We start from the raw sequence: 25,136 nt of genomic DNA, 5'->3' as shown, positions 1-25,136 counted from the left end.
ATGCTCAGCCGGGTGGGCGTCAGTCCTGAGCTGCCTTGGTGATCCAGGGTTCCCTTGCGGTTCTGCCTGTCTTTGCTGTGATCCCACCTACTGGCTTTCTCTGAAAGGATCTAGTGATTTTTTTTTTATTTAAGATGAATTTTAATTAGGAACTGGGGGGCAGCTGGCAAACCAGGAATTGTAGTAAACCCAATGGCGAGATTTGGCATTCCAGCCTAGTATTTTCAGCAGCAATTTTAACTTAACTACCGCTTGAGTCTCTTATGACAGAGATGCTCATTTTCTTTGGGAGCTTTGTGTTTGCATTCTCATCAGCTATTGCTGATGGGCTTGGCTAACCAACACTAGTGATGGTCTGATATGTGAGTTTGAGTAAAAGCCAAGTGATAACTCATGAATAGTGGGTATCAAATACAGTTTTTCCTGTTGGTTGATTCTAACATATTTAAGATACTGACAATCACTTCCATTCTATTACTCTGGGTGCTTAAAGAATATATATGGTTCAAATACTGCTTGCGAGTTACTCAAAATACATATTTTTGATACATTTTTCTGAAGATTGTGTCACTTAAATCCGTCCTGCTTTGTTGTTTCGGGTGCGGCTGGATACTGCAAGCAAGGGACTGCTGCCTGTGAGTAATGAGATTAGTGAAATAACTGGGTCAGGATTATTTTTTTTATTATTATTATTATTATTAAATAGATGCTTATTACCAAAGTCCCCTATGAGAACCGTGAAACCAGAAGGTCTGGGGGGTCACAGGTTGAGCCTGAGTCCTGTTAAAACCAGTAGCATCTTGCCCTCCAGCAGATGCCAGTTTGGCAGTCTCCCTTCAGCCTGCTGCTGGGCTTTTTACTGTGCCCCGCTGTTTGTAAGCCTGTTACTCAGTTCCTTACCCCTGTCATTCCATTATTAATCCCCATCTCTTCCAGTTCAAATAGTAATTTGCTACTAAGTACCTTGACAAATGCTATACCAAAGTTTGGAGAGAACAGGAAATTAGAGTAGGTCTAAAAAACTGGCTATCCTAGCAGATAGGAATGGCATATAACCTGCTGTCAGTAAATGCAAGTCACATTTCAAAGTGTTTTCCAGCGTGTCTGTGTATTACCGAGGTCAGGATGAATAGATACTCTGGCAGGTTGAATGACACATAGAGGCCATATAAATGCAAGGTGCTCATATTTAGGGTAACGGAGGCTGGATTTCTGTGGAAAGAGGAGACAGAGCAAAAAGTTAAAATGGTTATTAGATCTCCGTGATATCAGCCACTGCTGGTTTTGGTTACCTGGTTAATGCCAGCTGAGGAGTCATCTTTTGTAGGTGGTTCGCTGCCAACTATGCACTTTTGAGCGTGGGCTGTGGTGTTTGTTGCTGCAGTTGCACATATTAATTTTCAGCTTGGAAAATAGCCACACCGGTTTGGAATTTGCTCATCTTCATCTTTCTCCTTTTCAACACAGCAACAATGTTCCCAGGTTAACTGCTGACTTTTGAGAGTAGAAAAATGTGAAGTGCCTTGATCCTTTTATCGTAATGGTACTCCACTGTCAGTCAGTTCTCATTTCCCTCCATTTCCTACACTGGCTCCAGACGCAATAAATCTTAACAGATTTATGGGTATTAAACCTAACCATTTAATACTGAAAATCACTGCAAAAGTAGGATAAGGAGGTCTGATTGCATCCTTTCTTGCAGTGAGGGGCAGTTCAGGCAACCTACAGACCTCCGTGAATGCCTCCTGTCTAGACCATGCCCCAGATTTTGACCTTTAATTTGTCACGTAGACCTCCAGTAAAGGTCCAATACTAAACTGGAAGGTAGAGAAAGTAATTGGCTTTTTTCCCTGGCACTGACGTTAATGTTTGCCATAGCTTCAGATGTGACAACATATGGCACTGCCTTGAGTTCTCTTATACCTGCCACTGCTGGATATTTTAAGGATTATTTGTAAAAGCACTTGACAGCGAAAATGTGCTACTGGCTGAGTTGCCAGCATGGCTGTAGGTTTATCACAAATGCCAAATATCAACAAGAAAATAAGTTTTAAAAAAAATACTATTTTTATTCAAAATTGCTTTATAAAGTTTATGACAAGTGAAAACTAATCCAGAATGCCACATCTCAAATAGAGAGACTCTCCAAACACACAAAGATGAGGTCTTCCCAACTCAACCAGTTTCATGAGAAAGAGCCTGCACCAGATTTAACAAATGGCCTCTGTTGGACTGGATGGGGAGAGAACACAGATTCCAGGACTGCAGAGCCTTCTCCTGAAACCTCCTGGCTTTGGAGTGCGTGTCAGGGATCCAGTGATTGCAGTTTCTCAGATCTGCATCAGCTCTTAGGATGATGCCAAAGAGGCAGTGATGCACATGCAGCCTGGAGTACGTGCTGCTTTACAGGACAAAGCCAATACCTTGAAATTAGCTGGAAATCTCCTAGGCTTTGCAGGTGGGAGATAACAGATAGCATGTTCAGGCTTCTTAGTTGCAAAACAGGAATATTCTGCTCTAGTGGAGTTGAACACTCTTTGAGAGCAGACCCATGTAGATGCTGCGTAGTAATCCTGTCTGGAGGCGTCTACAGTTAGCTGAGCAAAGGCTGGTAGGGAGGGATGTGCTTGTCTGGACAGCAAGAAAGCAAGACTGTCCTTCAGCAGGGAAGCCTGTGCTGGAATGTGGTAGCCACTGGCTATTGGGGAAGAAAGTGCTTTCAGAAAGAAACCCTCCCCTTCCCTTTTTTTTCATAAGACTACCTAAAAAACCCCCAAACCCCACTGTAATAGTTCGATAAAAACTCCACGCTGCTAAGAGTGATTAAAAAATTATCATTAGAAGTGCTACTTGCAATGGAAACTAGAAACAAAGGCAGGCCAATGAAATGTTGAGTGCTTCAACTTTGCTTCTATGAGATTTCCCCCCCCCCCCCCCATATATACTTTTCTTACCTATAAAACTACTCTTTCAGTCCTGTGCCTTGTCCATGCCTGTTGGTGTAGAAGAAGAAATAGTGTGGTTTCATAGCACAAGCACTTGTGATATTGTTCCCAGAAGACATTTAGCCTATAGATAACTATATTGCTGATGTGTCTTAAGTAGTTACAGTTTGGCAGCGTATGACACAAAGAATGAATGGGAGAAGGAAGTAGAAATAATACAACACTGATGGTATGAAAAGTGCAGGCTGGGTTTTAATTAGAAATTGAAGCCTGAATGAAGTGCTTGGCGGTAGGCAGAAGTTTCCTAACAAAAAATGTCACAGTCTCTGTCATGGCCTGTACTGATGGCAGTGCATAACCTCTTCCTTGGCTTGCAAAACAGTGCAAGAAACTGTACAGTGGCTCAGCTTTTCACAGTCTTGACTTAAGTGGGGAGAGGGAAGGAGACTGAAACGCTCGATCCAAAGGAGCCACCTGTAACATGTCCGACAATAATGCTCTCCTTGTACTGGAATCTTTGCCTAGTAGACTTTTTCCGAAGATTTGTTGCCTTTACATTTTATCACTTTCTCTGTGCCAGGTTGAGTAACCCAGCATTGGAGGTAACCGTGCTCTGAGCAGGGGTCGGGCCATGTGACCTGCTGGGAACCCTTCCAAACTAAATTATTCCTTGATTCTGTGAAACTTTTTGGAAACAAGGGTGACAGTTCTGGGTCTGATATGTGGCACCAAGTCTGATGGCTCCATGTTCCCAGAAACCCATTGGTGGCTGGCCTGGCAGAGGGCTGCAGAAAGGTTCCAAGAGGAGCTGCTTGGACTTTGAGGAGCATGGCTAGTGGCTGGCACTGCAAGGACTTTAAAACCCTGGACTTTCTGAACTGCTGGAGCTGAAAGCCAACTGCGAGATTATTCAAAGGTACAAGTGCTTACACGTTAGCAAAGAAGATGGCTTCTCTTGGTCAGTATGTAAAGAAGTTCTGGACAGTAAGATTTGAACTCTACTTTAGATGGGAAAGCAGGATGTTGCTTGAGACTTGATCTCCAAAAGCAGGCAGGAGCAACCTGCAGAATGCCAACCTAGCTGCTGAGGATCTTCTGTTCAACATGTGCACCATCCCTTCAACATGTGCACCCATCCCTGCATAGACCTGTTTGCCAGCTGGGCTAACAAGAAGCAACCCTGCATGTAAGCATATGGCATTGTTGAAATGTCATTTCCAATATAATAAGGTTGGCACGAGGGAGTCAGGAAGTTCAAATAAAAGGATAATATGATGAAAGTATCTAAAAACAGGACTGCTGCAAGTTCTTAAGTGGGAAAAATATAGTGATGTTGAAGCTGTTAGAGGTTGCTGCTGCCAAAAACACAGATGTGTTCCTTACTGCTACTCTTTGAAACAGACAACACTGAATGGAACAAATTTTGAGGGAGTAGGCACAGGTGGTCAAGGACAGATCAGTGTTGTGATGCAGAGGGGTTCCTGAAATGGCACTGTGGGACTCTGTTCTTTCACTAGCTCCACGTGATTCATTTGCCAGTTCAACAGGTCACATTGATCTTCATGTGTCACAACTGCAGACCTCAGCTGGTCACTTTCTGGCTTGTGCATTATCAACAAGATTGCAATTTTGCAATGAGATCTTAATTTCTCAATTCTGTTGATATGAGAGCCAAAATCTATGCTGTTCATCAGTTATATTAACTCTGCAAGGCCCACAAAGATGAGGAAAAGTGTAAATAAACTAATAACAGATAAAAGAATAGATATGTCCTGTTTCTAGTTTTTTGCTGATTAAAATTGCAATTTTTGGAATGAATAGCATTTTCTGCTTCAGGCATGCTGTGCTAGCTCAACAGTGTCTCCTAAAAGTTGCTACCAGCCACTGCAATTAGATATGGAAACACCTCCTTACCCTATAGGAGAATATTGTGTCTACTATTGGCATGCAGCATCTCAAGGCAACAATATAAAATGTTGCTTTAGCTACCTGTAGTAAAGCACTTGGACTGGTCTGTCCAGCAACATGTTCTTCTCTTCCTGGAAAAAGGAGGCAGGTACCCCTCCAGCTTGTCGCCTCTGTGGATGAGTTTTAAGGAGATGGCCCATTGGTGCTTTTTAGAGCCTTTTGTGGAAATCATGATACCTGTGGAAGGAGGGGAAGCAGTGTATCATGTGTTGAGTTGTGTTTGCTGAACTGTGCTCTCACACGATAAAAAACCCTTTCAAAAGTTGGTGTGACTTCTTAGGAGAAAAATGCAGCATGGAATCTTTTGTGTTGAACCTTAGGTGGCAGGAGGTTATTTTGCTTTTACAAGTTATATTGCTGCTGTAATATAGGTGCTCAAGTGAGGGACCCACAGGCCCAGTGTTGGAGAGGTGTGGCTCCAGCCAGGGTACTGCATAGTGCGGGAGTGCTGGTGTTCCTCCAGATCCCCAAATAGACTGAGTCTCCTTAAGAACTTAGTGCAGGACTCTTCTGCGTTGAAACTGCTGCTTTACATCACTTGTTCAGTGAGGCGGTCCGTCAGTTGAAATGGACTTTGTATTTTGCACATATGGTGACTCCATGGAGGCTTGTGAGAACGGTGGCTATGGTGCACTCACATAAAATAGAGGAAGAGTGCAGTTCTGCAGGTGTTGGGATCCACCAATGTACATTCCTGCAGCCTGCTGGTTGGGTTTGCTGCTCTTTTTAGCTGGTTGGGTTTTGTTTGGGTTTTTTGTTTGGGTTTTTTGTTTGGGTTTTTTGTTTGGGTTTTTTGTTTGGGTTTTTTGTTTGGGTTTTTTGTTTGAAAGGCAGTACTTATAAAATGAATTCTTTCAACACATCTTTCAGTATAAACCTCCCCACATTTTCTTTGCTTTATAATAAATTTTAAGCGAAAGAAAGTGAAAATTTTAGACTTTGTTACAGGTTGGTTTGCAACATCAATGTTTTTTATTACAATCTGTTTGTTTCTTAAGAAACTGTGTAGTGTCTTCTAACATCCAGGCTACCCCAAAGCCTATTAGAGGATGTACAAACCACAACCTGTAAAATGCTTCTGGTTTCCTGTGTTTTGTACTTTTTCCCACCCATGTTTTCAAACTAGCAGGAAAACATGGATTTTTGTGAAGCAGTGCACCATGTAGGGGACTGAGACCTCACACTGTGGTCCTTTTCCATCTGAAGTGTCCTGTGGACCTGCTGGGTGATACAGGACAGCTGATTTGGCTCTGCTCCTGGACTACTTAGCTATTCCAGGAAGTTTTACAGGAATGCTGATCTTATATAAAGCACATGGCTAATTATGAAGGAATCATTTTAGATTGGAATCTCACAGGAACATAGTGTAATTATCATTTAGATCTAAATGAATCCAAGCAGTCTTTTCTCAAATTATAATGTTCTGTTTATGAATGCGTTTCCTCCACTTGGCATTCAGCCCCAGTAATGCAGCTATATTGTGTAAAATGTGGAACAAATGACATCTCTTCTTTTAAGAGAATGCCTGGCTCCCAAACCATGGTAACTTTTAATGGAAGAGGAAAGGGATGATGAGAAAGCAGTGCTGACTAGGTGCTAAAGCAATGTAAATCATGAGTTTGGAGATACGGGGTTTTCTTTGGAACAGTCCTTTGTGTTTTTTGGTGATCCTTAGCTGTATTTTAACCTCTTTCTGTATTTTAGAGTTTCCCAAGACCATAACTTGTGACTTTTCAAATGCTTGCAGATCATTGAGTAAAGAGATTACATTTACAGAAGATACTGACAAAGCATCTTAAAAGTGTGTCTGTTTAATTTTAGGACAAGGAAACCTGCATGGGTGTCAACAATCAAAGTTACATATGTGAAACGGGCCACTGTTGTGGACAATCCCAGTGTTGCAACTACTACTATGAACTCTGGTGTAAGTCCTTCCATTTTGTATGGCTTCCCTTCCTAATCTGCATGGCTCTCATACCATACTACAGGTCTGGCTTGTGTCCCGGGGTTTTGTATTCAGCCCTTGTTATGCATTGCCATTGCATTTCACTGCAACACAAACCAGAGCTGACCTGATAAGGCAAGGGAAATAGGGTTGTTACAATGGGCATTGCCTGCTTTTTGATGAACAATGAGTTGTTTTGCCATGTTCGTGACTGGAAATTTGTTGTTTGGTCTTCTCGCTGATTTGGGCAATACTGAGGGTACTCAAAATAACATTGTATGTGAGTGAGGAAACCACGCTTGAGGGATAAATGCCGATACGCACAACACTAGAGTTTGACACTCAAACAGAGAATTAATTCAGTATCTTTCATCTTATTGTTTTAGTTCTTTGCAAGAATGACAGTTTAAATCTGATTTATCTTTTTAAGGCTGTACTTTCAAGGAGGGGGGCCAGGACATTTATTCTCTTCGGGACGCATTGTGTTTGGAGCGCAGCTCCTTGGGTGGAGAGGGTCTTGGGCAAATCTTGTGGGCTGACAGTGGCTGAATACTGCGGGCTGTGAGGAATGCACGTTGCCCATTGGAGCCCCTCTTATCTCCTCTTTCCCAAAATACGGGCTTTAAAACTACCCACGTTTCTAGTGAGTGGTTGAGTGACTATACCTGCTAAGTTCCTTTAGATGGCAGCAGGCAGGTCAAAGCAGGTCAGCAAAACTCTGGTAAAGCTATATGGAAAAATGGGAAGTTGAAAGGATAGGAAAGTAAGAAATGCTGAATTTTAAAGGCAGACTTTTAGAGTTGTGCTGGCCTGATAGTGTCTTCCTTTCTTGAGGAGGAGCACAAAGGGTTGAACATTGATGTTGACATGCTGTTGTATTGCCAGGAGCCCAGGCTGAGAAGGCATCTGTCTGTGCTCCCAGAATTTGGAAATGTGGAACTCTGAACATTGTACCCCCACGTTAGAGACTGCAGACAGTTTCTTACCACACCCAATGGTATCTTGTAGCTTTTATGCAACTGTGCTATCTGCTTAATTCCTTTGCTGTGCCCACAGTTTCACTTTCTCAAAGTAGTGTGTGTGTGGAAATGTTACACATATGAAGACTGTCACTTAACCTGGATCCAAGGACAGGAATAGCTGACACTTCATCCTTTAGTCTAGAAACATTCTTTTACTTTTCAGATTAAGGGAAGCATGGAGGACATGGTTGTAAACTAAACAGGACTCTTAATAGACTCCTTCAAGACACGCTGTGCATCAGACTGCAGTGGCTGGCTGTGTCAATACTAATGGCAGGTTTTTAATGTATTGCAGACCTTTTATAGCAGCTTTATTTTCAGAGGTCTCCAAACAGTTCAAGAAATAATTTGGGACCAGGGGGCAGCTCCAGGGTCCCTAACAGGCTGAGAAACAGGCATGAATACATGGCTGCCTTGGTCTGCATGGTTCAGATCGTAGTAGTTGGTAGCACAGGCAGGACAGATGGCTGGAATTTGCTCAGACTATGGGGATGCATGGGCAAAGCAGAGTGGGGAAGGTCAGACCCAGTTTTGGATTTGTGTGGGTGGAAATGTAGAGGAAGATGCATGTATGCAAGGGCTTACAGACTCTGTGGCAAGCAGGATCTAAATTGAGCAACAGCATGGAGTACAGCTGCACACCGGAGCTTGTTGCACATTCGCCATGTTTCTCCCATGGACGTCTTGAAAGAGAGGCTTAATTGAATTGCATACAAACAATACAGTCCAAATAATAGCCCCCTGCCATTTTAATGGAATGGTTTTACTTTAACTATCCTTGCGCTCTCAGAATGGCACAGACTTTTATACTTGGCAGTGCCTGGATGCATCATAAAAGTTCTTGGAAGATAAAACCAGATTGTGTTAGAAGGAAGCAGAGTATTTTAGGCTTCTTTCTAGGGCAAGCACACAGGTCATGCTGAAATCATGGAATAAACATATTAGTGGCACGCACTGCTGTATGTTTCCTTGGGAGGAATGGGTTTCTGCATTGAGATTCTCATTCCTTCTGCGTTGCAGAGAGCATCATACACCACACTGAGATGAGGCGAATAATGCAAACATGAGACCTATTCTTCAAGGCTTTCTGCAAATTCAGGCAAACATCCAACATTGATTTAAATTTGGTTAATGTTTTCAAAGCTTGCTTTGCCATTATGAGTGTTAGAAAAAAGTTTCTGGGATGGGTGGGGGAGGAGGCACAAGGGGAGCATGTCCTTTAAATAAAAACTCATGTTCCAGAGCTTGCAACCACAGCTGCAGAACTTATCTGCTGCTCCAGGAATTGTTGAGTATCTTTGGTAGATATGTGTGGTGAGGCACTCTTAAGACCTTCAAGGTGAATAGCAGTTATAGCATGTGTAAATAGTCTTAATATGAGCAGTGAATTGGTATGGAGAGCAACAGCTTTACATGCTTGGGAATAGATTAGCTTTTTAAAAGTTAATAATAACTTTTGGTTAATGAACAGTTAACTTAGCAGCACCTTTTAAGTATGGCTTCATGGTTGTTCTGTGTTTTGATTTTAACCAGTGTATGCATGTACTGAAGTAGCTTTTGAGAACTTTCTGCTCCTCTTGACCTTCTCAGACCACTGGTGCTTTTGTGTGCCTCAAAACAGACGTTCTTGCTAGTCCTGTTGAATTAAATCCTGAATTTATTTACCACCACAGCTTTGTGGGGAGAAGAAGCAGAGGAAGGTGGCATTTGAAATGTAAAAGAAAACTAGGCTGTCTTTGCTGGACATGCCTTCTGAAATGTGATCCTGTCTTATGGCCACTTGGATTTTTTCCTGTAAAAAGGATCTTTTTCCCCATTTAAGAATTTGAGGGAAGTTTGTCTTTGAAAATGGCTGATCTCAACATTTCTAGACAGCAAGTAAAGTTGCAGTAATTATAAACCAGTTCTTGAGGGTAGTGGAATAGGATGCAAAATCAAGGTATTATTTTGTTAAGGGGTGGAGTGGAGGAATGGAGAACATGATATGCCAAGCAGGTGGACAGCCTATGTTTAAAATTAGATAACAGCCCGGTTCAGATTCCCCACCCATCTCTTATTAAAAAAAAAAAAAAAAAAAAAAATAGTGCTATGTTGCCAAATAATAAAACTATATCCAGATTTTTATATATAGGTCTAATAGTTACATAAAGGTCTAATTAGTTCTTAGCTCAAGCTTGGTAGCTAGTAACATGGAGGGAAAAAAGTGCAGTATGTCTTTTAATTTTCTTGGAATAGAATCATAAAAAGTAAAAGGGAAGAAGGGGCTTTACTGTTGCATTTCCTCACATAGGGAAAGGTGTTTATTTGGATGGTGGTTGAGCTGGCTCAACATTTTAGCCTAACAATTTCTTTGAGCTCCCCAGAGATCTCATGCTCCCCAAGGGGGAGATTGTGGTCTTGGGAGAATGGCAGCAGCCACTAGATTTTGCTTACTAACAGTTTTTATTCAAGTCTGTTATGATGTGATTGTGATTTGCTGGAGTTTTCCAGTGTTCATCTTTGTCCAGGCCTGACAGGTGTCTTATTGCTTAAATGTTCCAAAAAACCACTTTTCAAAATACAGGACAGAAGGTAATAGCAGAGTGCAGTTCCCGCATTTTGCAGGTTGAGAATTAAGGCTCAGACATTTTGGATTTTCCCAAGTTTAAGTGTATAATGTGGACTGAAAACCAAATCCAGATCTTCTGACATCCATCCTCGTGTCTCTCCTTGCCTATTGAGGACCAGCATGAAATTAGACGATTCCAGAGGCTCTGAACACAGCAAGCAAAGCTGTAGAAAGTATTTTGCATGGTGTGTTTGGAAGAATAATACACTGTGCTTCAGGAATCATGGAGCATGGAAACAGGCATCTGGTCACTATGTGCAGAAGATCTCAGTTGTAGGATATCAAAGTTAGAGGGCTTAGCTGGTCTTCAGTCATTTAGGTACTGTACAACAAACCAGCATTGGTGATGAGTGAGTATTCAGATGTTGGACATGCCTATTTTGCTTCATTTTGGCTGCTTTAGCAGTGATACTGAGCCCCTTTGTTTCTGAAAGAAAAAAAAAGAAAAGATGATCTTGACTGTTTGGGCCCTAGTGGAAGGGTTGTACAGGAAAAAATGTTCTGTTTGCAGGCAGCACAGTTGATGTTTTTGCTGATATTGAACATTTTGCTCATCTCTGCACGCTTCCCCTTGGAATCACTAGACAGCTCTTTTCCCCAAAAAACATCCTGCCAGAAAATTTTGGCAAGGATCCGGTTAGTTGCTAAAACTAAAGCAACTGCTGTACCACACACATGTTCCAGGTCAGCTTTATAATAGGAATTCATTTCCAAGACTTTACTGCAGTCTGCAGAACCCTCAGTCAAACACCACATCAGTCCCGTGTTTTCTTCCTCACCCAGTGTTATCTTGTCCTTCAGTATAACTATGTCCTTTTTCAGAGAGTGATTTGCCCTGTTCCTTGCCTTTCACCCAGCCTTCTGCATGATTGTACTTGCTTTCTCTTTCCTAGGTGTATCAAACTTCACCTTTGGCTGCTGTTGCTCCTCAGATGGTGCTTCAGCGATAACCCTCCCATGACAAAGCCTAGCTGAAACTATAGGGCAAACAAAACAGATGTCACAACCATGCAGAAACTCATGATAAATAGGGTCACCAAGGGAGTTATTCCATATTTCCTTGTACTTTTTGTAGCCTAATCCAGACAGCAAAATCATCTTAAGCTTGTTTTGGTGTGGCTCGGTAAAATTCACAAATCGAAAAGAGAAGGCAAGCTGTCTTGCATAGCCTGACTGTGCAGATACTGACTTTTGCCCTGTGTGGCCTGCTTCCACCTGCTTTGTGTCAAACAGGAAGGAAAGGCAAGAGAGCTTGCTGGTGCTGTTTCATCCCCTGCCTTGTGTACCTCCAACCCAGCTCCTCACCAGATATCCAGATCTGTTGGTGCAGACTCTTCTCCAGATCTTGTTCCCAGATGTTCTGGACATGGTCTCAGCTGGATGTTCCCTTCTGATCTCTGTTAGACCACTGTTCAACATGCGTTTTACCAACATAGATGTCTTGGGAGGGGTAAGTTAGCTGGAATTGACTGGACTTAACAAACATGTCTTCTGGAGCGCAGGAGCAATTGCTCTTTAAAGGCTTCCTCCCCAGGAGAGAGGCATAAAACTGCCTCAAGTTGACTCTCATTGCAAGATAAGCAAAGTATTTTTCTGAAATCTGTCTTTTTCCATCCTACCTCATGGCAGTGGGTGTACCATGTATACTGGACACTATTCTGAAAACTAGAAACCAGCTGCAGTTAACGTCTACCTCCTTTTGTCTGAGTTACCAGCCTGGGAGCAAGTGAGCAGGAGTTGGAGCAGTTGTCTTCAGCTTTTTTCTTTTGCCATTGTATTCTACAAATATTCAGTAACTTTTTCCTGCAGTGTGGTCAGGCTGGGGCTGCAGTTCCATTGATTTTAAACTGACATAAAACTGTCACTGAAAGTCACAGTCTTTCTCTTGCTGCTGTTGTGTTTGGCAGATGAGTTTCAACCTGCTTTGGTTCCCTCAAACCAGTTCAAACCACAGTTGCGCACAATTTTGTGCTGGCACAAGAAGAAGTGGAGGAGGCAGCAGGAGATATGGAAGAGATGGGCAGGAGAGGACCACGTCATTCAGCAGCTTCTTTTTTTCCTTCTTAAAATGTTCATAGGCCTATGGCCTGGATCCTTCATCTAGCATTCTTGAGCAGCAGCGTTGACTCGTACAGGCTCGTGTCTGAAGTGGCAGGAGACGATGCGGTCTCTGTGCCAAGGACACTATTAAACCCAAGTGCATCCACGTTGTGGTAACAATTAAATCTCTCTCCTATTTTTGATGATAGCATTGGCCCTGTGAAAGACAATTTTTTTCCAGCCATGGCTGACTGTGAGGCCCCCATTTGGGACATCACTTTTTAGTCAATGAAGCTGTCCCACTTCTGCTCAGAACCAGCTCTCATGGAGCCAAAGCTATTACCCAGATGCTTGTCAGGCAGACACAAAAACACTTTGCAGTATGTTTTGGCTTGCTTTTAGGAGACTTCCTGCCAACAGAGCAATGGCATTTGCCCAAGTTTACCATGAACTTGAGGGCAGATTTCTCTGTTCCTACCCTTGGAACACTCCAGAAAACATTTTCCATTTTGCACAGGGTAAAAGGAGCTTCCCTCAATGGGAATGCTGATGGCAACATCCCAGGCAGCAAATACAGTACAGCATCAGACTGAACATTGCTCCCAGCTTTTTCATGAGGAGGGAATGCTCTGGTTTTTTTATTCTTATATTATTTTATTCTTAAGTTTGAGCAAAACTATGGTCAATGTCCCAGAAAGGTTTTTCTTGAAGCTTTAAGACTGGCATGTTCTTTCATAGCTGGTAGAAAACACCTCTGGTGCATGACCATGTGATGGGGCTCCCTTTCCCAAGGGTGCTGTAAACATAGCAGCTTTCTCTTTCTTGGGTATTTCCTCTGCTTGCGAGAGATGGCTTTCATGGGAGCTAATTCTGTTCCCAGGTTTTTCTGCAGCTCCTGTTCTGACTCTGAGCTTAGCATTCATGTAGAGCTTACAGCTCTGAGCCTGTCTGATGCTGGTTGATGGTACTTCTCTATTTTTATGAAAGGTTTTGATGCTCTGGCAGGGAAATCTCTTGGCAAAACTGAGCTCCTTGGCTGTGTCTGGTTCACCCATTGGTTGCATCATTATCCACCCGTTGGCATCACCAGTGAATTTGACAGAAAATATAGCATTGTTTCTCAGGACTGAGCCTTTTTTTGGACTGGAGAACGTTTCAACTTCTGACTCTTCCATAAACCAAGAGCGAGCCTGAAATTGCCTTCAAGTCTGATGGTCCCCTGCTGCTTGTTTAGCTCCAGACTGGTGCATCACTTCTGTTGATACTGTCCATCAGCAGTTGTTTTTCCAAAGACCCTACTTGCTCTCTGCCTGTCATATTGCCCTCAAGTTGCTGCAAGCTCTTGTTCCCAGCAGTCACTGCCAGGTTGGCAGTGGGAAACGCTCTCTCTCAAATCAGACATTTAATGGCAAACTTGGCTCAGGATGCCCAATGAATCCCAACCTTTTCTCCTTTTCCAGTGACTGCAGCGATAGCTGAGCACAATGCAGCTGAAAACCAGCTCATGTCCATTTGGGGAGGAGGCACGTGTTGAAGAGCATGGGGAAGGATTCTGGGGACAGTGAAGGCAACTGGAAGCCTAGTTTTACTTAGCTTTTAGAGGCCTTTTAATGCCAAACTTCTGTTGCCTTTGCACATCTCACCCATTTTCAGCATGAGGCAGAGCCAGTACCTGCTTTTGTCATGAATGAGGTGTTAGCATGTATTGCTACTGTGCTCAGCCTCCACGTTTCCTGCTCGTGTAGTGTTGTCTTTGGGTGAATTTGAAATTCCTCTCCTTCCCCTCCTGCTAAACGAGCCGCTGGGTGCACGGGCCAGTGGTCTGCTCAGCTTACCTCCCTGCTGCTGGTTTGAAGCCAAGCATCACCAGGTGTACAAATGCACATCTCAGCCCTGGACATCTTCACTGTTTGCTCCATACTTTTGGACATAATATTTACAATTGCACTTGGCCTTGTACGCATAGCTTTATTCCAAATAAATGACCATACTATATATTTGCTAGGCTTTTACAGTTTTTCTGTTCTGCAGCCAAAATCACAGCTGTGCCCAAACTTCTGGCTAGGGCATGTTGTAGAGCCTTTTATGGAGGCCCTGGGCTCCCAACACCATGCTGGGCTTGCAACCAGAGCTGCACCCCACCTCACCGCTGGCACCCTGCTCAAGCGACAACCAAGGAGCCTCTCGTGTGCCTCAGCACCCGTGGGTGTCCCATCCTATTGCTTCCTATGCGCTGGGGGGGGCTTTCAGCCCTGCAGTGCAGATGTGCTGTTGTGTGACAAGGTGGGGGCAAAGCCATTAAGGAGGATGCCAGAAGCCAGGCCAGCAAATGGCGGTGTGGGCACATGCTGCTGACCTCCTGTGATCATCCAGGCAAGTCCTTGGGCTCATGCTGAGTCAGCGGTTGAGTAATTCCTAGAAGCTCTAGGAAGTGTCAGTGGTTAATGAAACCAGGCAATAAGTGGTATTAGTGGGTTATTTTTCTGGAAATTCCCATGAAAAACAACAGATCTCATCCATTTGTGGTTGTGAGCGTGCATAGAACCCTTTGCACAAGAATGGAGGTGTTGTTCCTGGCACTGTGGCCAGATTGCAATCCAGTAAATTATGGTCTGTTTACTTAAAATGCCACCTGCGGTTTCAGTAGGATCCAACATTAATTTATTATCCTGAACTGTTGTACGTTGTTACTGCCTGTTGTTTACAGAGTTGCCGCACGTCTTCCCAGGAATGGCTGAGCTTACTTTGACCCCTACTCTGAGCTTGTGCATTGGTTTGTCTGCAAAGCACTTTGGGATTTCTTTGGAATGGGTAGAGAAGTTTTCTAAAGAAATACTTTTTTAATCTTCTGGATGCAGGCTTGGGTGGGAGCAGTTATTCCCTGCAGAAAAATTCGGCTGCTACAGCTGAGATTGCTTAACAGTGGCAGTTCTCCAGGACATCTTAACTAACTAAGTGCTGCTTGCTACCATTGCATCTAGAGTCCTTGGGAAAGGACATGATCAAATGTGTTAAAAAGCATCTGTTTTCATAACTGTAGCTAAAATCCCTGGATAGCTGGGTGTAATTTTCCATTGTTTTTGAACGCATGATCACGGACTGCTCTTTGAAAATAAGGAGTACTTAGAAGATGAACTGCAGGCCTGCTTCAGTGCATGGTGGCGTGCTGTGCTAATGACCTGGTTTTGATGAGTGTGTTCTTGCTTCCTCAGCAAGCAAGAGCCAAGGGATCTTCTCTTAGCAAGAAATAAAGTGTATTGGTGGGAGCCTTCAAACTGCAAGACAGTGGGTATTGGGTTTGCGTGCCAAGGTTTTAGTAGTGAGGGGGGCTACAGGGGTGGTTGCAAATGCCTGGCTTTGGAGGGAAGGGTGGACTAGACCAATCCTTTTAGCTTATATAAAAAGACTTTTTTAGAAGCAGGAGGTTGTTTGGAGGGTAGTGGACACTCTCTCAGCTCAGTTTGAAGGAGGTGCAGAGGGCATCTCAGGTGCTTTGTCGTTTCCTTCTCTGGAGCGAAGATCACAGTCTTCTTTCTGCCCTTCATGGTACAGCTGAGCAGGCTGGCTAGACAAACAGCCTAGGAACCCTGATTTCCCAGCCAAGCAAAAAAAATGGAGCATGTAACACCTTCATTTGATAGCAGGTTTTGATAAGTTCGGGTATAAGGCGGAATCCAGTCCATTAGGGAAATTGCTTGTGCAAGGCAAGAGAGAGATTTCAGTTTGCTGTGCCAAAATACATGAAGAATTTGGGTTACGACACAGGGAGGTGAAAGTCCCTACTCAAAACGCTTGGAGGCACGATACGGCATATCCAGTTCACCTACAAACAGCTCAGTGCGGGGCTCTGAGATGGGTGATATGGGTGGATTGCACTTTGTCCTAGGCCAGAGCAATACTCCTCTCATTCTTCAAATTCCTAAACTGTTCACCTTTCCCCACCCAGCTCTTAGCAGAGAAAACATCACTAACTCGGCAGGGGATGCTGAAAACATCAAGGTATTGTAAAGGTGGGACTAGAGATTTTACTGGGGAGAAAAAAGCAGTTTGATCTCACAGGGCAGAATGGCCATGCTGAAAATGGGCTGTAGCACAAGGAGTCGTCTTTTTGTCTGTTTGGGAATAATGAAGAGTGGCAGAGGTCTTACCGAAAGAAAAACGGTGTTGTAATCTCTGCTGAGGAGTGGTTGCCAGGCCTACGTGTTTCTAAAGCGGGAGCTATCCTGGTATCCGTAGCTGAAAAAACTGGGCTTAAAAAAGGTAGAGATTACAGACACCTCTGAGGCAGGTAGAGCTGTGGGCTGTAGTTGCAGGAGACAAAAGCCTAATCTGGAGTGAATGTTATAGCTCTTTGAAGTGTGTCTGGGAAACATTTTTCTAGTGTATGCAAGCATGAAGGGGGATTTGCGGAAAGGGGGAGTTACTCCACATGTTGGAGGCAGTGGAGAAAATTCAGGAAGTACTCTTTTAAAATTCCCTTTTAAGGAGCAGTGTACATACGGTACAACAGTACACAGAAACCAGCTGTGACCACAAACAGAGCAGAAGTTAGGTTTCTTGAGGATTCAGAGTGGGGGGCTAGTTTAATTTCGTTTTGAATAATTTAAGACATTGAATACAAAAATAAGTTTTAAAAATATTTTGAGACATTTATGTAAAAAGAGTATGTTTTTGTTAAACATAACAATGAAGGATTTGGGCTGGGAATTAGAGCAGTGCAAACAAAAGCAAAACATAGTGCTTGGGGTTTTTCTTTTCTTCTGTGGTCAATCTGCAGAGTGTCTTTTGTGACTTGATTGTTATTTTCAAACTGAAGTGGCTGTGGGAGACAAGTTCAGTGCTATTCACAGCTCTGCTCATATTTTTGGCTAGAAGAAATGATATCCAAGGGGTGGGAGCAATGGTGGGGGGAGCTTAGCCCTGTCTCCATATTTTGTTCTCCTCCAGAGTTGTACCTATTGAACATACTCCACATTGTACCAAAGTGTGTACAGAGTTACCCTATTCTGTCAAGACTGCCAGAGTAGCAGTCACCCATGCAAGCACATCCATGTCAAAGCCTCCTGGCGCAACACGTATTTCTGCCTTTAGAGTGGTGTGGGGTTCAGATCCAGGCTTTACAGTGATCTTCTCCATTGCCTTCATGGGGTTTCCTGGGTTTAGATGCGGCTCTCGCACTGTGGCTAACACTTGCTCTCCCCCGCTGCAGGGTTTTGGCTGGTGTGGACCATCATCATCATCCTCAGCTGCTGTTGTGTTTGCCATCACCGACGCACCAAGCATCGTCTGCAGGCTCAGCAGCGGCAACACGAGATCAACCTGATCGCTTACCGGGAAGCCCATAACTATTCAGCCCTGCCATTTTATTTCCGTACGTATCTCACAACGTTTTTCCTGGAAGTTGTGGGGAGCAGGGCAGCAGTGAGTTTCCTGTGTTGGGTGGAAGCGGGGAGCAGTGGTTGGGCTCAGCAAGAAGTGGTGGGCAGCTTTGCTGCCTAACCTTGGCTTGTAGACAGGAGGTGGCATATTCCAGCTGCTGGATGCATTTGAGCCCCCTTGAGTCTGGAGTTGAACCACACCAGCTACAAGGACCTTCACACCCACCTTTGATTTGGCTCTGTGAGTGCAGTGATTCCCTGGGTGTTCTTCTGGGAAGGTTCTTAAAATATCTCATTCAGGACTTTATGGATGCTCCTCCTTTCCAGCCTGCACTTGCTGCTGGTGGGACTGAGATGTGGGAAGCGGCTTCATGAAATGCAGTCACACAGGCTTGGTGGAAGTGGTGCCTCAGCAGGGACTGCGCCGGCTCCCACCCTGTGCTGTGGTTCCCAGACCATGCTGCTGGTGAGCAGCCCTAGGACTTCGCATGAAGGAGCTGTTGCACACAGCTCAGGGAATGTACAATCACTTTGTGCTCTCCTTCATGCCATGCTACGCTGTACTAGAACAGCAAGTCTCAGCCTTTTGACTGGAGGTACCACAACTGAGTTTCCTGCAATGGACTGTTGAATTGCATGTATGAACTTGCTTTTCTTGTTAAACTCTTGCAGCCACCTCAGAAATAATCCCCAACAGCCTTTTCCTCCCCAGCCCCGGGGATACCCAATTGCACATGAAAAACTGCAGTGCTGTCTTTAAATGTTTCCAATATTTAAGTCCATTCTGCCTATATAGACTGTTTTGTTGCCTCTTAAGAAATAAAGAAATCTTTCATAGATTTGAGCGGCTGTAAGTAAAATAAACCACACTCTCTTGCCACTACTGCCAATTTATTCTGACTGCACCAGAAAAACTGAATCCAGCACTAAAACAACAACCAAAAGTCAGGATCTTAAGTTCCTTTAACTGCTCACGTCTCTTCATATTTGCACAAAGCTTTGTGAGATGAAATCTTTACTCTTGAAAGTGGAAACTCAGCTGAGAAGCCAGTGTTGGAGAGGGCTGGCAAGTTATCTCCCAGGTTGTTCTCTTCAGCCAATGCAGGCCGTCCCTTGGTGTGGTTTATGGGGCTGTGTTGGTGGTGGTGGGAGGTTCACCTGGTAGCCCTAAGCATAGACTTGAGAGCCAGGAGATCAGGCTGCTGTTCCCAACTATGTCCATCTCCTCCTGTAATGGTGCCCTCCTGTGCCATGATTGCTGCTTCTTTAAAACATGACACATTTCATTTGGGCCAAGTTTTGGCACCCCTTGTAAAGCCTGTTGAGCTGTTCAGTGGGAAGGTCCTGGTAGATCACAAATGGCATACTGACCTGTATTAATGACTGTTTTCCTGAGATAAGCTGTTCATGAAATAACTTCTCCTCCTTGTCTCCCACTTTTAGGGTTTTTGCCAAATTATTTACTACCTCCCTATGAGGAAGTGGTGAACCGACCACCGACACCCCCCCCACCATATAGTGCCTTACATCAGCAGTGCGTCCCAGCAGGCAGCAGTAGCACAATCCCGGACATGCCAAGAAACCTGCAGCCAGCACAGAGCAGCTCAGCAGCACCCAGTGGCAATAACAGCAGTACTGACAACACCGGGTCCCCAGGCCTTGGGGACCCTGAGCCCTCCACCACCACGCTGGTTGAGCGAGCAGTTGCCAAAATGCAAAGCATTGAGCCCGGCGGTACCAGTACAGGAGCCGAGCTAGTGGAGAGGGCCGGTCCCGATAAGGATACAGAGTGCAAGGAGGAACTGCTAAAAAGTTACAGCTCTGAGAGCTTAGAGCAGAGCAGCGCCATTCCCGACGTGAAGGACAAGACGCCGGGCAGGCAGCGCCGTTTCACCGGTGACTCGGGCATTGAAGTCTGCGTATGCAACCGGGGCCATCATGACGACGACCTCAAGGAGTTCGACGGGCTCATCGATGATGCTCTGGACGGGCCCCTGGACTTCTGCGACAGCTGCAGTGGCCGCCCCCACGGGGACGAGGAGGAAGGGCTTTTTAATGCCGTGGAAGAGCAGCACCGTGAACACAGCCACCACCACCTGCCCCGGCAGCCGGTGTGTGTACTCTTGAACACAATAAATGAGCAGGACTCTCCAAACTCTTGTACCAATAACTCCCCCAGCTAAGGTCGCAGAGTGAAAGGGAGAATCGGGGGAAAATACAAAGAAATAAAAGTGGAATAAGAGGATTAAAACTTTAACAGGAGGAAAAGGTGATACAATCTTCTTTTTTTAGTTTATTTTTCTTTCTCCCCTCCAATATAATTCGTGGACTAGTCCTCGAAGGCCCGGCTTGCAGGGGATGGGTCGCTCTGGGTTTTGTTAATCGTGTCCATCCTGCTCTGCGGGGCAGGGACTGATGTTTCTCAATGAGACCTTCTAACAAATGGAATTTTCCCAATGGTGATTTTGGTGATGGTTATTATGAGTTTGTTGGTTTTAGTTTCCTGAAACACTGCTTTATCTCGCAATCAGTAAAGCTCAGCAAATCTCACCCTGGGAGGATGCAAAATCACCGTAAGGCTTCAACCTCCAGGTGTCTTCCCAGAAGCAAGCAGCTTCTGACAGGGCCGGCAGTCAGTAGCCCAAGAGTTCTGGTTTGATATAGTGCTCTTGAGGCATTGGGGATTTATTTTCATTTTAGTTTGGTGGGGGTTTTTTTGTTTGTCTGTTTGGGGTTTGGTTTTGTTGTTTTTTGGTTTTTTTTTGGTGTTAAGTTTTCCTGAAGCTGATGAATGCCTGAACACATCAGCCCTATAATCTCTGGTGCTTCAGTGTTTAAGACAGCAGGTAGGAAATTTCCCACTTGAAGCTGGTGACTGAAGGACCAGTTTCTTCCAGAAGGAGTGTTAGTCTACCATAAGCAGTTTGAAAATAAAGGGTTTGCAGAAGTTTGCCTTTATATGTCATTTTTAAAGACAAATGTATTCCTTCAATGCCTCTAAGAGCACAGTTAGAAGTAGAATCCAGGCAGCTGGGCTGCCTTCCAAGTACTGTGGTCTCCGAATGACCTTCTCCCGGTGTGCTGCAAAAGGGCTTGGCTTTATTTTTTTCCTTTTTTTGTACCCTGAGAGCAGCACACTTGAGTTAAGATGACAAAAAAAGAACAGGGCTCTCTTTGGCCAGCGTGCCTTCAAGCTTCAGCGATGCATGTTGAACAAATGGAGACGAGAGCTCCGTCCATTGCAAAGGGATGACTTACCATGTAGATGTGGAAGACCTGTGCAGTATTTTTTTTTTTTTTTTTTTTGATCCAAAAGTTTGGTGCGATTCTAATGTTGACCACTTTAAAGAAATGAATGTCTGTTCTCTTTTTCTTTCTCTCTCTCTCTCTTTTTTTTTTTTTTTTTTTTAATGGTGGCAACTGGCTACTGTATAATGTCTGTGAGCGTGTGTGTGTGACTGCAATCCATGCATGCGAGTCCTACTGGTAATATGAAAGCCTGCTGTAAGACTGCAAGAAAATTTACTGTAGCTTTGCTTTAATAAACGGTAGAGATTTTGTTAGTAACAACCTGAAGGAAAAAAAAAAAAAACAAAGAGCTGAAACTAACATTCCCTAGAGTGCTCGTGTGGAAGAGAGCACAGTTCAGACTATGTATCTTGTTCTCGGGTTTTCTCCCCATCCCTTTTATAATTATGATCGTCCAGATCATTACTGTTATGGGGAAAAAAAATTGAAAACTGAACACAGACATATAAAGATCTGATTGATTGAAAACCAAAATCAGTTTTAAATAAGGTGGAAACCAAAATATAATGCCTTTTCTGATAACTTGCCCATGTGTATGTGTATCATTTTGTGAGTTAAGAACAAGATTTGTCTTTAGTTTGTGGTTTTGTTTTTTTAACTGGAGGTATGTAGCACTGTGCTAGATACAGATGACAGAGCAAGACAAGTGGTGCTTATTTCAGTATTTTACCCACACGTTTGAGGTGGGCACTTTTACCTTACAAGGTTTAGGAGAATCTCACTCCTTTGCCTGTCACAGCCTATCTCTTCCATGAGAAAAACTGATGAAGATGGCTTTTCATTTTGTGTCTTAGGGTGCTCTTAAGAATGAAGGACTTTGATTTGGATTCAGGAGACCTTGTTCCTGGATGCCTGGAGCATGAGTGTTAACAGAGAGGCTGTGTTTGCCCCAGAGCCGGGCTGGCTCTCTGTGCACCGCTGCCGCCTGTGGACTGGTCGCTTCCAGCTGTGTTTACCGACCCCATGTATCTTTTGAGAAGAGAATTAAAGACTCCGGTGCCACCCCTAGGAACTCGCTACGTATTGGCACCTGGTTTTGTTCCTCGCACCACAGAGGAAGCTAAAAAGCACATAAGTCCTTACGGAGTGGGGTTTTACTGCAGTAAATCCTGGGGACGGCCCCGTGCCAGTGGCAGACCCTTTGCCAACATTTCTGTTGGCATAAGACAAAAATCTCTGCTTTTGCCTTACTGCCATCCCACTAAGGGTGGGGGAACCCCCCACTTCTTCTCTGGACATAGAGGTCAGTGCCAGTAAGCCAAGCTGATGTTTCTAATCTTAAAAAGTCAGGAAGAAGCAGTGGTGTGCCTGTTTCATGACTCCTGGAGGTTTTTTGGGCTTTTAAAGACCATAAACAAGGCACAAACCATGTCTCTTAAGCTCACATGTGCCTGAGGAGGAGCAGGACTTTCAGCGTGGCTCTTGGTGCTTCAGGCTTTTAGACCTGGACCAGGGGCAGCTGGTGTGGGGAGGAGGAGTAGTGCAGGGCAGGACACAGGGCAGGTGAGCTCCTCAGAGGCATTCTGGCTGGTGACTCTTGAGGGGGAAAACCACGAGCAGGCAGAGGACTCCCAAAGCTCCAGCTTTGGAGCTTTAGAAAGGTACTTGATCCTCACATGTATCCCTTTGTAGAAAGCCAATGCAGCCCAAACAGAGCTCTTTTCCAAATACATGCTGTGGGCTTAAAATGCTGGAGATGTGAGGACATGGGCAGGTGTGCATCTATAACACCGGAGCACCAAAACCCACCCATTTCCAGCTATAGGGGGTGAGTGTTCTATGGGAGTCCTGAAAATGTCATTTCAAAACTGAGTTGCAAACCATGCGGCACAATTGAGAGCAAATTAGTGTCAATCCACCGCTCGATGTTTTTCTTTACAATGTGCTTTAAGTGTTGATGCCAATAATACTTGAAGTCTGTTTTTGCCAGAGTCCATGGCAGCACAGTGGTGCTTACACGGCGTGTTTTCAGCTGTTGAAATTGGCTCTGAGGCCAGAGACCCGGTGGGCGTCCTGGTGGCCTTGGGGTATGTTGCCTGGGGACAGGCACTGCAGAGCACCGTGCGGTGGCTCAGCGAGAGGGTCCCCTGGGCACAATGGGGGTTCCTGGGACCGGTGGGTACTGCAGCATCGCCTCAGTGTTCCCAAGGGACTCTTCGGCTCCAATGATGCAAACTCTGCGTTTAGGAGCACCCGTGAGATTTTCCTGCACCATATCGTTGCATGTTTGTACAACCCCATGGATGGGTGTTGGCTGAAGATGGAGGAAGAGGAGGGAATTCTGTGTCTTGGTGCTTGCTGGCAGCCTGCTCTCAGAGCTCGTACCCGCCTAACTTGAGGCTAAGGAAGGCTGAGGTGCAGTTAAGCTTCTGCGTTACATGTAGTCATCAAAAACTTCTTGGGGCAGGAAGCCTGAGCAAGCCTCAGGACAGAAGCAAAATCGGCAGGCTCTGCCAAAAGCGTGAAGCCGTGCTGTCTGGTGCTGGGAGCTTTGGGCTCCCCAGCTGCCCCTCGTCCCTCTGGGACGTGCCTGAGCAGTGAGAGCCTGGGCCGTGCTCGCTTTCTGCCCCGTGCAGCCCGGGCTCCCACAGCCAAATACCCTCTTCTACACCCGCCCCGGCTGGGCTCGTCCCATGGCGACCTGCTCCTGGCAGAGCCTGGCAGGGAGCCGGGGCGCAGTCCGGCTCCAGTGAATTAACTCCCTTTGCCTCTTCCCAAAGCCTGCTGCCTCCCAGCCCTCGCTCACCCTCCCTGTGCAACACATCCCGGGGATGGTTTTCTCCCCCCCCCCCCCCCCTTTTTTTTTTTCTTCTTTTGTTTATATAGGAGAAGCCTGGACCAGGCAGGGAGGGGGGGACAGTCTGGCAGCCCCCCAGCTGGAGGCGAGCCCCGCAGCATCCCACAGCGGGCAGCCTGGGAAGGCCAGGATGAGTTGCCTTTCTTTGTCAGAGCTGGTTCCCCCCCTCTTTTGCAGCACAGATCTGCGTCTATCAGATGGGACTGGTGCCTGCACCCGGGATGTTGAGGCAGTGGTGTGAGCGCTGCAGTCTCTGTGCCAGGGGCGGTCACAGGCTGCCGGGTTGTTTCTCGATTTGTTTTCGGCTGGCGAACAGCTGTGTCCTGAGGTTTGTGCTTACTCAGTTCGCCTGGCGCCCTGCCCGGTGCAGAGCCCACAGGTATTTTGAGCGTCGCCCGCTCCTCCTGCACCGGCCGGCCGAGGCTCTCCGGCACAGCCTGGGGCCATCCGCTGCCTGGTGCAAAGTGAAGCCCCTCGAACTTGCAGGACTCCTGAGCTGAGCCCCAGAGTGCAGCTGGGTCAGCCAAGCGCTGTGGGGGTGGCTGTGCCCCCCAAAACGAGTTTGTGCGACGGGAAGGCTTGGGCTTGCTTTGGCCGGTGCCCTTGGGTCCCGCCTCGGCAAGCTGTGCCTCTGCTTCGTGGGTACCCGGGGTACAGTGTGGGAACAGCTGTGAATGAAGAAGCTTCATCCTTTCCACTGTCACCGATTCCTCTCTTGCAGACCTCCTCTGCCACAGGGAGACAGAGCCGCTGGTTCCTGCCCCCCCCCCCAAGCTGCCCTCCCAGCCCTTTGGCACTGCTCCATCCCGTCCTGGTTCCCCTCGTGCAAAGACCCCGAGTGGCCCCAGAGGGAGGGCAGGGACCCAAAGCAGGCCGAGCTGATACAGCAGCAGGATTATTTCAGCAGCAAAAGCCGCGGTGTTCCCAGTGGCTGCCCACGCTCGGCCGGCCGAAACCTGGTGGCAGATGCCGAGGTTCCCCTCCGGGGTCTCCTGTGGGCATAGCTGCCTCATCCCCCCAGCTTTTGGTTCGCCGGGCTGCCCAGTACCAGGTCTGAATGAAGCCAAAGGGCTCGTCCAAGGTGGTGGATTTGCACGTCTTGGGTCTGAGGGGACCCTGACTTC

General features: G+C 45.6%; 1 protein-coding gene across 6 annotated transcripts in view; it reads left to right on the top strand.

Annotated features, from left to right (window-relative positions):
- Window positions 1-21,737, top strand: part of WBP1L (WW domain binding protein 1 like) — a 60,510-nt gene extending 38,773 nt beyond the window's left edge. For 4 of the 6 annotated variants that reach the window (XM_030030277.2, XM_030030279.2, XM_030030278.2 and 1 more), the window contains exons 2-4: window positions 6,735-6,837; window positions 17,738-17,899; window positions 19,350-21,737. In XM_030030277.2, the coding sequence (XP_029886137.1) occupies window positions 6,735-6,837; window positions 17,738-17,899; window positions 19,350-20,089 (1,005 nt within the window). In that variant the 3' untranslated portion in view covers window positions 20,090-21,737. Of the gene's footprint in view, window positions 1-3,090; window positions 4,132-6,734; window positions 6,838-17,737; window positions 17,900-19,349 lie in introns of those variants that run through there. The other 2 variants (XM_030030280.2, XM_030030276.2) reach the window with 2 other exon arrangements.
- The last annotated feature ends 3,399 nt before the right edge of the window (window positions 21,738-25,136 follow it).

The sequence above is a fragment of the Aquila chrysaetos genome, chromosome 11, assembly GCF_900496995.4.
Source record: "Aquila chrysaetos chrysaetos chromosome 11, bAquChr1.4, whole genome shotgun sequence".
NCBI classification, from domain to species: Eukaryota; Metazoa; Chordata; class Aves; order Accipitriformes; family Accipitridae; genus Aquila; species Aquila chrysaetos.
The sequence above is the reverse complement of the archived record's forward strand: the minus strand, read 5'-3'. Positions and strand labels throughout refer to the sequence as shown.